The 12,950-nt window shown below is 38.2% G+C and overlaps 1 protein-coding gene across 14 annotated transcripts in view; it reads left to right on the plus strand.

Moving 5' to 3' along the window:
• The window catches only part of LOC105687815 (potassium voltage-gated channel protein Shaker), an 81,471-nt gene that overhangs the window by 39,977 nt on the left and 28,544 nt on the right, over window positions 1-12,950 (plus strand). Inside the window, exon 1 of one of the 14 annotated variants that reach the window (XM_048650181.1) lies at window positions 5,307-5,488. The exons of the other annotated variants lie outside the window; for them this stretch is intronic. Coding sequence (XP_048506138.1) covers window positions 5,415-5,488 — 74 coding nt within the window. The 5' untranslated portion in view covers window positions 5,307-5,414. Of the gene's footprint in view, window positions 1-5,306; window positions 5,489-12,950 lie in introns of those variants that run through there. 14 annotated transcript variants of the gene reach the window in all.

Below are 12,950 nucleotides of genomic sequence, written 5' to 3' on the forward strand. Positions count from 1 at the left end.
TAGTTTATACTAATGTCAAAATTCTATTGTGTAAACTATAGTTGTGTAATCACTCCAGTTTCATCTATGTGTGTTTATATAAATAACACCATGGAGCATGTATACAGAGGAACCGCTTAATGAGATATATTTAAAAATAGACGAAAATAAAAATAATTTGAAGTAAAAACAAAAGCGGAACTATATGCGTACGTGTATATAATCTTTGATGCTATGTACATACTGCACAGTCTCGAGGTCATCGCGTATATATGATCTAAAATTAGTTACCACTCAATTTTAAAATTGACGTCCAGACGTCGTCGCGTATCTAGTCACCAAACGTTTTCCGGTCTACTTTAGTCACAGTGAGTATAAATAACAAAAGAATAAAATGGAGAAAAAGAAAAATGAAAAAACGAAAGGAAAAACTACGTGTGGGGGGAGCAGTTAAAATAAAGATTTGTTTACAATAACCAATAGTCTAAACATAACGTGCTATTCCTAAAGAACAACGTATAACGTTACGTAATTCGTTGGTACACAATTTTTCTATGTATCGATTATTGTCGGTGGAACGAACAAAAAAAACAACCAAAAGAATCCGGCGAAAATTATATAATTTACACGCGGTGCAGGCAGTGTCGATATTTTTCATTTCTGTTTTATAACTTGTCCCGGATTATAGACGTTCCACGGTCGGAGAATCTAGACACATAAGTAGACGTATATTTTTACCTTTATTTTATCATCTCGCTCCCTTTTTTTCTTTATTGAATTTCATCCCTTTGGACCGCGCGGTGCGTATCCTATTTCCCATTTTTTCCCTTCACACCAGCCCTTACCACCGACGTCCTAATGTCCAACCTTTATTTTCATTCCCTCTGTACAAGTTTTCTTTTTTTTCTTCTTTTTTTTTTTTTTTTGCTCAGTCGCCATCGTTGCACCCTCCACACACGTATTACCCTTTTCCATTCTTCATCCATCCACTTTCATTTTTTCTTTGATCCTTTGAACCGCGATTTTTCGACCGAAAGGAAACGATCAAAAAATGTATAGAATGAAAAATATATCGTTAAGCAAGTTTTGAAGAACGATAACTTGGAAGAAAGAAGAAAAAAAAAAAAAAGAAGGAGAGAAACGGAAAAGAAAAAATCAAAACGCGAATCAAAGAAAATAAATAAATGTTCGAAGATATTGGAAAATTTCAAATAAAGAATCTGACAAATTTGAAGATAGTTTAGACTTCATGGTTGTACGTGAGTATAACATGTTTTATGTAAAATTGGCATCGTGTAGAGATGCCAATTATACCATATGTATAGTATCGTTTAAATTTGACGTTGATTAATGTACACCTCGGTAGGCATACCCCAAAATTTATATAGACGGCACATAGGTATACAAAGAACTAGATACATATTTTTGGCTCGTTTCTAAATAGCGAATTGACGATGAACAGGATTCTTTCGAATATGTATAGACGTGAAAAGTAGCTTGTATAGATTATATACTGTATAAATATAGGCTGAATCTCGTTTGAATTGACTGAAGAGAAGAATTAAAAAAAATCGGAAGAAAAACGCCCCCACGATCCAGCAATCCATGACGTATGTTGCCAGTGCAGAGTGTAAACGCGAGAAGAAATCGGGGGTGAGGATCCTCAGGTCCAAAAATCTCACGATCGAAAAAATTACGTAGCGAATATAGCCGGTCAAAACTGTATCGTTGAAAAAACCAAAATATTTTTTAACGCAGATATCGAACATCTAGTTTCGTGAAAGATAATTGTGCAATTTATTAGAAAATTTTGAGTAATTTTCTAATCAATTTTTTTTTCTTTTCAATCACCTATACGAGTAAAAATTATGGCGGTATACAAATGATCAGAATTTAATCGATTTGCAATATTGATCATAGAATTTAAACGCACATGCTCATTGGATTAGATTTTGATTATCTCACCTGACCTCAGAATCCTGACCTTAATTAACATAACCTTACCTAACGTAACGTAACCAATGATCCACGTGTTAATGAGCGCTACCCGTTTAACTCAAAATTAATTAACATCGTCGTTATAGGGTTGCGTGTATTTATAGAGGGCATCTCACGTCAATTCGATCAGGCTGACCCTCGCTAACTATTTTCGATTAATTGATCGCCACGGTCTCCTGTCATAGAAGGTGTACAGGAATAGGTCGTGGTCGTTTTTTAAATTTGTCCGACGTTTCTGAAGTTGATTTGATCGGGAGATAATTTCTTTCCCCCTCCTCGCATATTTTTATAGGATTCTTAAAATTTTAATTAAGCAGAGAATCGATACATCGATTCTGGCGCATCAGGCGCTTACATCTTCTGAATTATTTATCGCGACTTCCGAATATATATATACTATATGAATTGATTTTTCCACCTTTCAATAATTTATGGAAATGACCAGACCCCGAAAATTACAGCGGTTGCTTTTTGTCCCATTCATGAATTTTCATCGCTCATATTTATGTTCGATTCAAGCGTAGCAAGTGCAGTGCACGATGTACAATCTGACTTCCCTCGAGCCAACCTTACCCAACTTGTAACTTACAATAATGCGAAGGACTGAATGAGTTCCGAAATTATCTATTCAATCGAAAATAGAAGTAATGATTTTCTATAAACACGAATTTTGCCCCAATTTTGAGGATCGATTTACTAATCAGCTGCGCATGACCAAAATATACGTTCGCATGAACGCAGTGTTTCCGGATTATCTCATCGTTAGGGGTATCCGATATACGCAATCGGCTTCCCGAATCAGCTTAAAAATAACAAAATTTTCTTAGTCGGTTTAATTGATAAAATTGATTAGTTTGTTTGTTTTTTTTTTTTTCCTTTTTTTTTCTTAAAATCGATACGTATCACGTGTAGCAATCGTTACAGATATGCATTCCGAGATTGTAGAATTTTCGTCGTTGTTCGAAGTTCGCTACGATTGAAATGAAAATATTACCACCGATTCGAAGCTGCGCACATTTTACAGGCGATTCTTTCAGCTTAACGTCATCGTTCTTTTCTCGTTCCATTCTTCCCGAACTTCATTACTCCCCGTAGAGCTGGATCAATTCAGCGTGTCTTCGAAAACGGTATTCCTTATTTTCTCTAATTGCACCTTTAATTGTTCACGAGAGGTAATGAATGTTACTGCTGTACAAGGTTTTGTAATAGGATAGCGTATACTCGGCTGCACAGCAACTCGCATTCGCTCATTCATTCATTCATTTATTCAGACAATCGTCGACAGCTTCGCTGCGCACTTCTGCATAATTGGACGTTTAATAACGTCGCGCGCGGCGCATGGAGGGCTATAACAGCTCTTAAAGTTCCCGTTGTTCTCGAAAAATCGACCCCCAGCTGATGCGGTCGTTGCATTAAACGGGAAGCAATTGTTGCATACCGTTGCAACTGTCATCCCCGGTGTCCCCTTCGTCGATCCATTTACTATTTTTTGTTCCACAACGCGTAGGTACGGAAAGCTCTTCATGACACGCATGTAAAATTAACCGTACGCAGGAAAATCTTCTGATATAATCCGAGGAGATAACGGGGGGGGGGGGGGAGGAAAAGGGGTGAAGATTGTTATGGCTCTGCAGCAGAAAAGCAGAAGCTGCAGCGGCGGAGGCAGGGTCACAACTTATACCGAGTAGGCGTAAGGGAAGGTTGGGTCGGGTAGCGTCGCGTCGCGTCGCGTTTTCTTTCCTTTCCTTTCCTACCCTTGCTTTTCCTACCCTCCTTTTTCATATGGTGGTAGTGGTCGCGGCGGTTGATGGTGGGGGAATTTTCGGACGGACGAAAGGCAGGCAGGCAGCAGGCACGCGCCGCGCTCCCGCAAAGGTTGACGCGAAACGAAACTTTGCGACCGACAGCGTCGCGACGTTACTACTGACGCATTGTGACGGGAGTTCTCGTCCCGCGATACCTGCAATAGCAGCGGTACACGTCGTCGTCATCGTCATCCATCGTCATCGTCATCGTCATCCCCAATCGCACCGAATCATCCTCCTCGTCACTGTCATCGTTATCGCGGCAACGTTCGTCACTCCCGTTCGAGTTGTTGTTCGTCCTTTAATTTCACTTCGTTACTCACGTTAATTCGGATTAACGCAAATTTCACTTATGGGAATGAGAGAAATAAGTTTGAAGAAGAATTTGAAAAATTAGGGTGAATATTTGAATTGAATATTTCGATCGAATGAAAATTATCCGATCATCACGTGGGGCAGCTATTTTAAATGATTATCTGAAATTATTCCTAATAAATTTCGAACAAAAATAGGAAATCATTATAATACTATACACTTTACCATTTTATTTATTCATTTAGTCACATTTCTTCACACGTTTTTATTTTTTTCATTATTTTACCACGTATAATTATTAAATCTACACACACGTACACATGCATATGCATATCGATTCATAGAAGAGTAATCGACGATTATAATATATATTGAGACGTATGTTCGAGTGAATTTTGTGCTTTAGAATATGGATAAATAAATGAGAATAGATAAATACTTTACGTGACGTTTAAAAATGTACGGGATTTTCATTTCCGGATTATCAGTGAAGCATAAAAAACCGAAAAGAACGAGATGATAACAGCAAAAAGGAAAAAAAGTAAAAGAAAAAAAACTGAACGAACATTTCCAAAGATATACTGCAATTGAGAAGTACAATATTATTATGTAATTAATTTAGTGGTCTGTTATTTAGTATACGGTTCTCAAATACTACATGTATGCACATAATGTACAGGTAATGTAAATTTTTCAAGTGAAGAACGGAAAAATTCCGTATGGAATAAAAAAAAACAGGGAAATAAAGAAAAAATAATTAGATTAGGAGAGTAAAAAAAAGAGTGCATTATCCAGTAGATACCTATTCGGGTGTCACATACGTGAAAACTTTATCAGATTAATAAAACCCAAGAAGTCGAAAAACGGAGAAATAAAAAAAATGGACGAGCCAACGAGGAGTAAAATAAACAGCATTGTTCGATGAATAGATAATACGATGTACTATAAAATAACGGTAAATACTTAATATAATTTAATAAGAACGATACAACAATAATCATCCTCACCGACGTCATCATACTCGTAATAATTATGATGAACAATTGGATGCACGAGGAACGCCCCCCTTAATATAAAGTGCATTTACGATGGTGTAATTTTAGGGGGGTGGGGGTGGGGTGCGAAGTTGGTGCAAGTGCAGCTGTATCACTGCCCCTGCATGCAGGTGTTTTTTAATACTTTTTTTTTTTTTTTTTCTTTCTCGTTGATTTTCGATCAGTAATTTCTCTCTGATTTTTGTTAGTTGTTGTTGTTTCTTTTTTTTTCTTTCTTCATTTTCCTTTTTTCTCTCCGGATAAATTATAATCCTGGGGGATCATGGCGGCGGTAGCTGGGATTTATGGTATTGCGGATGACCGTCATGGGAGATACAACGATCATCGACATCACGCGTGAGTCTGGATATATTTATAACTAACAAGAATCGAAAGAAAAGCACTTTACATCCGCTCGGAATGAAAGCGAAGGTAAAAAAGCATCATGCCATGGGGTTTCGAGGAATCCCGTGAATTCGAAAGTTAGAAATCAAATTCATTCGATAGGAAAAACAAAATGGAAGAAAGCAATTGAAATAACGTGTGCCAATTAACCAGGCTTGTTAATTAACGATACCGAATCATACAGAAGACGACCTGCGATTATCTACTTTGCCACTATCTTTTTCTTTTTGTTGGGTATCTTACGAATATCATTACAATCAGATCACCAATTTCGATTGTTCTTTTTCATCTTATACACTATTCTATTTGCACTCCTACGTGTACACCTAATTTCTAATCACTTTATATAAAATTTCGCACCAACAATAAGCCGTGTGCATATACGTATCACGATAATATTCTTGAGTGACGAAGGTTTATATATAAATTACTCAGCAAAAGGGGTTGAAAAATGTTTCGTGACTTTCATATATATACTGACATGCGTCACATACCTATATGCATAACGTACGATACATAATATATATGTATATATATATATACGCGCATACGTATATCCACTGTGCGTGTATGTCATCGATCGGCACATATGACGTGTATATATACTCTTATATACGTATGTATATATTTCTATAATATGGGTTCAAATTTTCAAAATGGTCGCACGCACGCCTTACATATATGCGACTGCGGAAAAATGAAATTTTTTTCACATTCGATATCTCGATCTTAGAATATTCGACAAAATACCATGGGGACAACTGGAACGTGTAACGTGAAAGTACCTACCAATTTCAAAATTATCGCCGGAGAAATTTAGACATTTAGCGCGCAGCCCGCTGTTTCATTTCATTGTGTGTATACTTACCTATCGTAATAACCTATTTTTATGCGATTGCATAGCAATAATCCCGTCGCTGGACGATCAAAAGCTCCCCCCACCCCCATTCGGTATGGCGCCAAATATAAAACGGCGTCTTATCGTCGTCCTCGTATCTGTTTTTTTTTTTTCTTTTTTTTATCGCTCGACTTCTCTCTCGTTCATTATATCTTCCTTCTTCCTCTTCCAGCACTTCGCTATGAAACTATACAATGTTACACGTACATATATACGATCTAATTTTCTTCTCGAAAACTACACGCGTCGCGACGCTGTTTTCCTGCACGTTGCGCGCGAATCTATCCACCCCCGTTTTGTACGTTCCGCGAAGCAAAACGTACGGTATACCTATACGTATCGTAACCGGTGCGGCGCCTTCAAGTCTGCGAAAGAACCAACGCGATAGCCATTCCAACAATTCCGCATTCTCATGTATATTTTGGTAGCCCGTAATTCTCGTGTAACGATGATTGTAAAATTTTGAACAATCCTTCTGCTACCCTTGTTGTTGGAATTTATTTTTTCCTTTATTTTATTTCTCCAAATTTTTATCGGAGACCGTTTATCGGAATAACGGAGAAGAGGGGGTCGTTTATTTTTCGAAATCTCTAGAAGTTTATTTGGGTTCGAAATCAAGACACGGTAATTCGAACTTTGGTAAATTGTTCTGTTTTTTTGCTTTTTTGTTCTTGACCAAATAATTACGTGTAGCTAATCAATTAACACAAAAGAACGAACGACGTTGTAATTCTGAATCCACTTTCCAATATTCGCTTTTTATTTTAACTCATTTTTGAAAATCAATCCACGACGCACGCGACTCGTTGCTTTTCAAACATTCATTCGCTTGATTGTACACGAAATAATTAACGACAGTTTTGCCGGATAATGTATGTACGCTGCAGTACGTAGGTACCTTAGGGTGTTTCGTTTCGAGGCGACATTTATTTTCTTACACAAAATTATAAGTGAATTAGGGGCTTCGCTCATCCGAAAAATCGATTTTCCGTTCAAGTAACGAGGAAAATTTTTTTCTTCCTGAATCAACTCAATTTTTCGGTATTGAAAATTTTTTTTTGCGAAAAATGACTACGAAGCTCTCGTAGGGCATTAAATTTGCCAGGAAAATGTTCCGACAAGTTTAAGCTCTACGACCAATAGTTTTCAAGTTGCAGGGCTTGAAAGGTGAACATTGATAAAATTTCACATAAAATCCCCTGTAATTTTGGCTTCATTCATCTTACATAAGAAATTAACTTATAATAGAGAGACCCTGTAAGGTTCCCAAATTATCGATTTACATTGACCCGTACAATATATCTTCCGGAGGCCAATGCGGTTGGCGTATTCATATTTATGGAAATAAATAGAGCGCACTCGTCTTCTATAAAAACTTATAATAAACCGCGATCAATTATATCGTAGTAGATAGAAGGGTATATAGCCATAGGCATATGTATATACCTATACCATAGCGGTATACGTTCAAAAAATGGATTTCATCAGCATTGATTTCCGATACTACCTTGACCGGTTATCCTGCAGTTATATACTTGTACGTATATATATATCTGTACATATATTTATTGTACAGGATGTATATAGAGATGCGTACATACGTGTATACACACATACGTGTAATATACTTTAGCAGCCGTAGCGCATGAGGTATCCTGCGAACTTGACCTCGAGTCCTTGGGCGAGGTCGGTTATTCCTGTATAATATATATACACCTTTGATACACAGACACACACGTACGTATCCTGCGGTGAACTTAACTTTTTATCACAGTTTTTGTCACCGAATGAACCAAAAAACAAGAAAAATTAAACAAAAAAAACAAGACAGTAGAAAATTGGAAATTCAACGATAATGCGTGCGCTTGTTCAGGACCGTCGAGCTTTCGTTTAACGAACGATAAAAATTTCGCATACCGATTCGGTGTGTTACGCATAACGGAGTCATCATTTTCCAATATTATTCACATTAATCAGCGTGTATGCCCAGTGCTCTTTTTCTTTTCTTTTTTTTTGCAAATCTTCGATTGTCAGCCGTGTGATGAAATGATTCAGAGCGCGTAGCAGAAAACGAAGAAATGGAAAGCTCGAGCGTGGAATGAAAAAAAAATTCCTGTTCAAAACGAATCATCCTGACATACGTACACGTAGTAAATGCATCAGGCAAAAAGTGAGATTGAAAAAGTCAAGTCGAGCGAAACTATCGAACTAGTTTGACACTTTAAAAACGTTTTTAATCATTGATAATACGATTTCGAGGGAAGGAAACTTGGCTGGGTCAAGTCGTTCAACTTCGCATAATGTTAGCGGAGATAGTTTTTAGTAGGAATATCTATTACAAAGATGGGATATTACAGCGGAGTGGAGAGGAAAATGGAAAATCGTTTCCGAAATTTCATATTACATGCGAAATCTCCGCTGTCTGTATATTAAGGTATAGATATATGCATACGTATGCACGGATATTACCACCATCATTACACCTGCACTTACATAACACTTTTGGCACGGTCGTTTACTAGGTCAAGAAATTAAATGCCAGATCTACCGACCTTTGAAATTATTTTCCTGCTCCACTTTACGAATCGTCGCGGGAAACCTGTACCGCGGCTCGAGCGTTTTGTCTTTCGTTAATTTCTCATATTTTTTCGCCTCCCTTGTCCACCTTCGGATCTTTTTCGTCTTCGTCGTGTTCCGTACATCTTATCGCGAACGGTATTATCGTCCTCCCATGTGACGTAATTACCCATTAGAAATCTCGGCTTCCGATATACGACTCGCGGAGCGTCGGGCGCGCATATAATGAATAACTGATTGAATTATTTAATTAATGAATTAATTAAACAATCAATTAATTAGTACCGTCGTATGCGCGCCCGACGCTCCGCTTTGAGAATGATAAAAAGAGTGGGGTATATAGCGCCTATGTACCCTCGTGTAAGTAGGTATTTCGTTTCGCTGCAGTCCACCTTACTCCGAACGACCTTGGCCTCACTTGTTTTACACCCCGTAGATGTGCCGTATGAAAGAGAATTTACATATCAGCTGATTGCCAGTGTGGGTATAGCGGTATATTAATAACCGTATATATACTGAGAAGGGCCATTTTTCTATTGAGCCACTTTATTCGGCATATATCAGTTTATTGAATATCAATATATACAGAGCGTCCCATTTCAACTTTACATCTGATTTATTTAGTGGAAAAAGGTAGGGTTTCATTGAAAAAACATGTCGGCTGTCCCAACGCCGCCATTTTTTATTTCGGAGGGAAACAATTTTTTGTGTTTTTTAACTTCCCCCTTCGAACCCTCGAAGTTTCATCGAGATAAGTCAGGGGTAAGATTCAAATGGGACACTCTGTACATACAACCTGATACAATAGAGTCAATAGCATAAATGAGGGGATAAAAGCTGCACAGAAAAAACGAAGAAAATTAGATTACGATAGCCTTTCGCCTCGTTTCAAGTATTCTCATCAATTGATGTTCACGAATATCGACACTCGACGTATTCTTTTCGTTGCAATTTTCTTATAATTGTTTCATATTGTTACAGAGCGTGAATCATTACCGTTGGATATTTATTAGACTTCCGTTGATTACATCACAGCAGCAATAAAAATAAGATAAAATAATTGAATCGAAAAATTATTATCTCGGCAAAGAGTCGAGGTCGTTCAATTAATTGTGCAAGCTTTGTTTTCCGGGGTCATATCATTACGTAAAAAAAAAAAAAAGAAAGACCAGAAAACAACAACGTAATAAGCAATGAAAGAATGATATTCAAATATTTAATTAGCACGATTGTAGAATGTGAACGTTCTTTTTTTTTCACGGTTATTTATTCATCTGCTCGGATTTATTTCCCGTTCTTGAAGATGATTGTATCATTTAAGGGATAACTCGGTAGAGTGTATCGATGAAATAGGGTCTACGACCTTGCTCAATAGCCATCCAAAAGTAAATACCTCCAAGTATGTAACACGTATATCTATGTACGTATGTAATATATAGTGTATATACATATATATATTTATCTATACACGTATACCTATACGTACTACTCCAGAAATATATCGGCATCAGGTATCTCAATCCTTATAGGGAAGTTTTCCAGAGTGGCTCTCAAATTTTCAAGCGCTGATGTTCAGGCTGCTTTAAATACCCCCCCCCCTCCCTTACGTTTCTGGTGTCGTAAAATATTTTTCCGTGAATACAGAGAAGACATTTTCAAGTTCTTTAAGCTAAACCGTTCGAATTTATCGTCCTTCGCTTTCCAGGACGGAAACGACGCGGCGATAACTCGATTGACACACTGATCTAGTTTTCGGATTTTGGAAACTCCTCGAAAACCTGGGAAGGGGGGGGGGGGGGAGAAAAATTACGGCGGATTATAACTGGCATATAATGAATAAAACCAAAGTAACCCCCGAAGTGTAACGCTAGTAGGTGGCACTAAATCGCGCGTTAATTATTCGCAGCAACGCGGAAAATCACGCGATATAATATAACGGTATACGTATACGTACCTAACGCATATATCTATATCGCAATTGATATATGGTATATTTTGGTGAATATGGCGACGGTCCTTCCATGCAAAATAGAGCGAGGCGGGCGCTGCAATTTCACGCACCTTCTGGACCACCGACCAGTAGGTACATTAATTGCGAAAGCGTACGCATGCATACGCGCGTCAGTGCGTGCGTGTGTGTGCTACACGCACCTACCTTCGTTTTGGTAAATAATTTTATGCGGGTGTTCGAAGTACATGGGTACATGGGTAGGTATGTAATACCTACGTATTTGACGTGTGCAATAAATAGCATTAATGCGGACACATGCGATACGGGTCTTCTACCTAAATGATTGGATACTAAATGTACCGGGTGACGCGACGAAACGATATCTTCTGATCAACTGCTTGCGCTCCGATTCCACAACATATTGGCGGGGCGTATGGGTTTTCCCTCTTTTTTTTTTTTTGTTGCGGACTTTTTCGATTTTCGAGTATTGAAATATCAAACTCGTCCGAAAGGATTCTTGAATTTTTTTTTTCTTTTGTCCTATGCGCAGTTCGGTTTCGAACCGAGTTACACGATACGAGGTATATGTATAGGTAATTGCTGAAAGTTTTTATAAGTAAAATTCGAATCACCCCGTGAAAAGGGGGCGGAAAGTGGTCGCGTTAACAACGTAACCCTGTACGAGTATATAAAATTAATCTAATCTTGATGATCGTTTCAAAACCGGCCGTACAACGCACGGGGAAGCGATGTACTCTTTTTTTATGTTTGCATGGGCTCTAGTCATGATATGCTTGCGAATAGGATGGAAACAAAAAGGACTATTTTATTAATACCTCATTTTATTGTGCTTTACTTTACTGCGGAAATATATTTCAGCGATCGTTACAATCGTACTCTATTCCATCTTCCGTCATTCATCGAGCTTTATCCGAATGATTTCCGGCGCTTTTCCACACCGCAGTCGGTAAAAACGTGTAAAACTCGTCTTTCTTCATTTTAATTAGCCGATGATTGTTTTATTCCGATCGTGAGTCAGTTCGGCTGAATTTTATACGGAGTTCTGCTCTCCGCGTTTTGAGAAACTTGAAGCTACCTCAAAGGGTTTGTACTCAGGGCTGAGACGGCTCTCGAGAGAGCGAGAAGGATGGAGATTGAAAGCAGTCACAGTTATAAACCACCCTTACGCTATAAACGGCATTATTTTCCGCCAACTTTGTATTTTCCGGTAAAAAACTATAATCAACGTGTTCTGAATTCAAATCCGACTTGTCTGGGAGCTTTTACTCGAACCACTGTTTTGGCAAAATTTTGCCTATTTTTTAAACGCGCTCTGTGTCTCTAAGTTATACGAGAGCCAAGATATTTAACTTCGAAAGTTACTCAAAAATCGGCTTTTTTTAAATTTCGAAAATTTCCACAGCTGCCGGATTTTCGTGGAAAAGCGATGTATCTGCCCATGCGCACACATTGAATAACGAACTCTACGCACATCAACGTGTTTCAAATAATCCGAATGCAAATTCATTTTTTAGGCCCACCATGATCCTACAGTGTAAAGTTATGCGAGCGTACATAATCTAATCGTGTTTGCTGTAGAGCGTAGCGTGCGAGTATCATATCGTCCGTTTATTTTGCATAATAGATGTCGGAGACGACTAGCGCCTAGCTGAATAGATATACCTAGAAACGTGGGGGGTGTATACGTAGAGCGCAAGCGAAATGGCACGCAGCGCGTACCGTCGTGTTGCCGTTGTTCGCAAGTTGTGGAAAAAAAAGGGTTCGCAGAGCTGAGTTTGCGCGTTGTGTACATTTATAAAAGGCAATGAGGCCGATTCCGGTGACTGTTATACGACCCCCGTATTGAAGAGAAACGGAATAGTCGGCCACGATCTTGATACACTCGGTTACTCCGATTACCGGGTAAAATTTATCGGAATATTATTATTCCTACGCTCCGAAGACCGGGGATAACGTTCTCATTTATT

This window comes from Athalia rosae, chromosome 2 (assembly GCF_917208135.1).
Source record: "Athalia rosae chromosome 2, iyAthRosa1.1, whole genome shotgun sequence".
Lineage (NCBI taxonomy): Eukaryota > Metazoa > Arthropoda > Insecta > Hymenoptera > Athaliidae > Athalia > Athalia rosae.